Source organism: Cyprinodon variegatus, unplaced genomic scaffold (genome assembly GCF_000732505.1).
Source record: "Cyprinodon variegatus isolate N-32 unplaced genomic scaffold, C_variegatus-1.0 Scaffold112, whole genome shotgun sequence".
In the NCBI taxonomy this organism is placed as follows: Eukaryota; Metazoa; Chordata; class Actinopteri; order Cyprinodontiformes; family Cyprinodontidae; genus Cyprinodon; species Cyprinodon variegatus.
This window is the reverse complement of record NW_015150565.1, coordinates 400,358-404,784: the sequence shown is the minus strand read 5'-3', so window position 1 is coordinate 404,784 and position 4,427 is coordinate 400,358. Positions and strand designations below refer to the sequence as shown.

General features: G+C 38.5%; 1 protein-coding gene across 1 annotated transcript in view; it reads right to left on the bottom strand.

Annotated features, from left to right (window-relative positions):
• The window catches only part of LOC107084944, a 12,146-nt gene that overhangs the window by 3,426 nt on the left and 4,293 nt on the right, over positions 1-4,427 (bottom strand). The window contains exon 3 of the mRNA XM_015375020.1: positions 2,526-2,686. Coding sequence (XP_015230506.1) covers positions 2,526-2,686 — 161 coding nt within the window. The remainder of the gene's footprint in view (positions 1-2,525; positions 2,687-4,427) is intronic.

Here is a 4,427-nt window from a genome sequence, read left to right as displayed (position 1 = left end):
ATAAAAGTTAGGGGGGGCGCTCTAAGGATAGTGGCTGATGGACCTACAGCTACTCAACCCGAAGGCTTTCAAAAGAGTTTATATTTTCCAAAAATGAGCTCAAACAGATATTTATTGAATGCTTTCCTATTGTTGAGAAAACAAGAGTTGTCATGATCTACCCTGTTTGCTCTCCCTTAATTGGTTATTTCTTTCATCTGTCGTTTTCCCTCCCTGCCTCAATTATCATTTATTCCTCTCACCTGTTTCCTTTGGTTTATATTCTGTTCAGCAATTGGCACCAGGATTTATTGCAGAAGGAATCAGGAAGCAGAGGATATCGGGTTATATTTGAATTTTTGAAACAGGTTAGGTTGTATAAAAGGATATAGTTTTTTTTTTTTTTCTGCCATGTGGTCTACACTCCTTACCAGTTGGTGGCGGTAATGCTCACCTAACGTTTTTTGCCAACCGCGAATAAAACTCAATAAGAAGAAGAAGAAGAATTGGCGTCAGATCATTAATTGTTTTTCTGTTATGTTGATTCCAAGGTTCATGTCCTGGATCCTGGCGGCCAGTGGAAAAAGGGTTTTGCAGACATCCCAAGTTCCAAAAACTCATTTCAGGGAGACACTTGACCTGACAGATGAATTTAACAGTTTTTCTTGAGTTATAATTCAAATTTTATAGAAAACGGTAGTTTTAACCTAAGTCAAAAATATGTAATATATAAAATAATAATTCCAAAATTATACATTTATATTGACCTCATAAGAAATAGAACTTCTATTGAACCTAACTGAAAATACATTTTACTTCATGCAGCTCTCTTAATATATTTGAATCTCTTGCCCTGTTTTTTTATTTCATGCTTTTCTGTGCCCCCATGTAAACATGCTGCCCCCCTGGTACATTTGGTCTAGATCCGCCACTGTTCCTCACCTTCACTAGACGTGGATATACTTTAGTTTACTCGAGGATTCAACCTCTGCTATTTTCACAGGAAGCACAGCTTTGAGTGGTAACTAGGTGACTGCCAGAGAGTAACCCAGAGAAACTTATCGGACTGATCCAATCAGCTCTCTGACAACCAGTCGGCTGGAATGCTGGTTGAACAAAGCATCGCTTTGGACAGATACGCTGCACAGGACTCACCAGCATCACACTCTATCCCCCACCAGCATCCCCACACCCCAATCTCTTTTGTCTGCACAATCGCAGCAGTTCTTGTAAACTTGGATATATATTTTATTGCATGTTCTGCAGCTGTCCCTAACTGTTCTCTGCTCTGCTTAAAACAGATTTATGAACACCCCTGTGGACACTCCTACCATGTATTTCCCTCTAATACAGATAGTGGCAAAACATTTTAATTTTTCATATATTAACAATTACTTGATAACAAAAACACTGTGGTTAATTCTGCACATCAATATACCAACATTAAAGTTAATAAGTACAGAATTCCTGCTCTTTTCAGAACTAAAATTGGTTTTTTATGGGATGAAGAGAAAATTATGCGTCTCTGCAAGTCATCTGGAAGTCTTAAGTGAAATCATAGATAAGTAACTATTTTAATGAAAACTTATTAAATAATCAATTAATGTAGATATTAGTACTCGTAAATATTAATTTTATTAAGAATAGGTAAGTAATGACAATAGAAAAGATTTTTCGTCAAAACTCAAATCTGAAAATTTTTTATCCACTTTACCGTTTATGTAGAAAGCACGGATATTTGAATATATTCCTCTATTTGTTAGCAAAGGCTGTGGGAAAGTATAGTTAGTCTTTATTTAGAAATATTAATGTTTTGCTCGTTAATTTTCCTGTTGGAACAGTGTAGTACCCTGAGATTCTGGTGTCTATCTACTTTTGGCCACCCCTCAGGGTATATTGGTTATTTCCTGGCCACTCTAATAGAAATTTTCTGGCTTCGCCTCTTGTCTACCAATGTAATAATGCCAGAGAAAATCATTTTCAAGATATCTAGAAACTCTGCAGTCTGATTCTCTGTTCAATAAGAAAACAACAGATATGTGTTCATTTTAATCTGTAACTCTGAGTGATGGTCTTTTGAGAAGCCCAGCTTTTTAACTTATATAAATGTACAATCTGTTGCCATTTTTAGCTGAAAAAAACAACCCGTCTCCTAACTTTTAGTGAAACAGTAGCTGCCGGAGATAATATTCACGGAGTGCTGCTGCGTCTCTCCTCCAACCACGTAGCTTCTCTGTACACAGTGAATAGCGACCCCAAATAATAATATGTCCCAAAGCGACAGATCCGATGATGTTACACCGAGAGGTGGGACTCAAGAGCAGCGGGAGAGGGAGGAAAAAAAGGGAGAAAAAGCAGAAATTATTGGTCGGGACTGTCCCCTCCATGCCCAAAGTTGGTGGGGACATGTCCACACCAGTCCTTCAGAAAGTTACGCCAGTGAACCTAGTTATGTTTTTGCATTTATGCTTTGCAGTCTGACCAGACATTTGAATTCACCCCATCTAAAATGACTGAAATTGTATTAAAAATATATATTTTCTTACTCGTCTGCGACTTGTCCATGGGGCGGCAGTCTCAGCAGAGACTCCCAGACTTCCCTCTCTCCGGACACCTCCAGTTCTGCTGGAGGAAACCCAGGCCAGCCAAGAAACATAGTCCCTCCATGGTGTATTGGGTCTTCCCAATGGCCTCTTCTCAGTGTGACCTGGATATAAGATCACAATCTCAAAACAACCTGTATTAAAAATAACTGCAAGAAAATGGACACAGGAAGCTAAAGAAGCCCCGAAAGGTCTGAAGAAACTGCTTAACAAGAAAAGGAAGCATCTAAGAAGGGAGATAGGGAATTAATGAAAGCAAGGAGGCATACAGGAAGAGGCTGGGGAGCAAACTGAAGCAGAACAAATATCAGAGATATGTGGTCAGGGATAAAGATCACAGGCTTTGAGGATGATGATCAGACAGATGGAAGTCTGGACAGTTACACTGATGTGTAAGACCTCCTGCCTTGTTCCAGTACCATCTGGATCAAAGACTATACCTGACAAACAGACCACAGTTTGTTAAACTGAGGGGCAAACTGTATAATCAAGTAGTAAGCAGCAGAGAGAAGCACAGGATACACTACTCTCATCATTCCTTTTTACTCTGTACACCTCCGATTTCCAGTACTAGACACAGTCCTGTAACAATAATAATAGAACTGTATTGATCTAACAATGGAGAAATTTAACTCTGCATTTAACCCGTCCCCTTGGGGAGCACTGGGCTGCTCAGGAAGTCAGATCGAACCGGGTACTTGCATCCTTCTTAGAGCACAAGCGCCCTGCTCTAACCACTAGGCCAACACTCTGCTGAAGTGTATAAACCCCTTAAGAGATAAGCTGCATTATACCTGCAAGAAGATGGTCACAGGAAGCTAAAGAAGCCCCAAAAGGTCTGAAGAAACTGCTTAACAAGAAAAAAGCAACTAAGAAGTTATCTGAGTATTTCTGCAGGAAGCATAAATACTCTGATGACTCTGCAGTCACTGGGTGCATCAAAGATGGACAAGAAGCTGAGTACAGAAAGCTGGTGAACTGATGAATCTGCATTTTTGTAAACATATCTAACCCTAACTTTTCAATGCTACTTTCAAGTTCAGGTTTGAACAAACTGGACAAATGTAGATGACATCATTCTTTCCTCCAAATAATTGGCCTTTTGACGCTTCACATTAGATCTTAAAGAAGTTGGAATCTGCACCACTCTTACTCAACAAATATGGGACCTAGATTTACAGTTTAAATGCAAAGTTGACTTGTTTGACTGTCTAAAAACAAGGACTCCAATAGCTTTAGCCCCTGACAGCTATATGATTACATGGTGGCTTCTCAAAGATTCATTGCGCATTAAACATCCAAGACTTTCTCAACACATTAATGGGCATTGCCATCTGGTGGTGGTGGAGGAGAAATACACTTTGACTTAGATTTAGATTTAACTTTATTTATCCCTTGGGATTACTCCTTCAGGGAAAATCTGGTTCCAGTAGCTAATATAGAGTCAAAGAGTTAAAGCAAGATGCCATTTAAGATAAAAAATAAAATAAAATATGACAGACAATATAAAAAGAGTGTAGTTCAAAAAAGCAAGTTCGTTGACTTGGGTTATTGCACTCGCACTGCAGAAATGTACTGACCATATGAATGAGTGAAAATTACACAGATCAAACAGTTTTTGACTTGGATTATTGCACTTGTACTGCAGAGATGTACTGACCTTATAAATAGGTTAAAAAAAAAATACACAGTAGTTGGCATGTGAGACAAACAGGGAAGTCAGGAGGCCATGTATGATCAAAAAATCTTTCAAATAAAAATTATATGTATTTTTTTCTTCCTGTAATATACAATTCATATTTATCTTGGCTTTCAAATTTACAGTCAGTAATCAGCTCCACTATG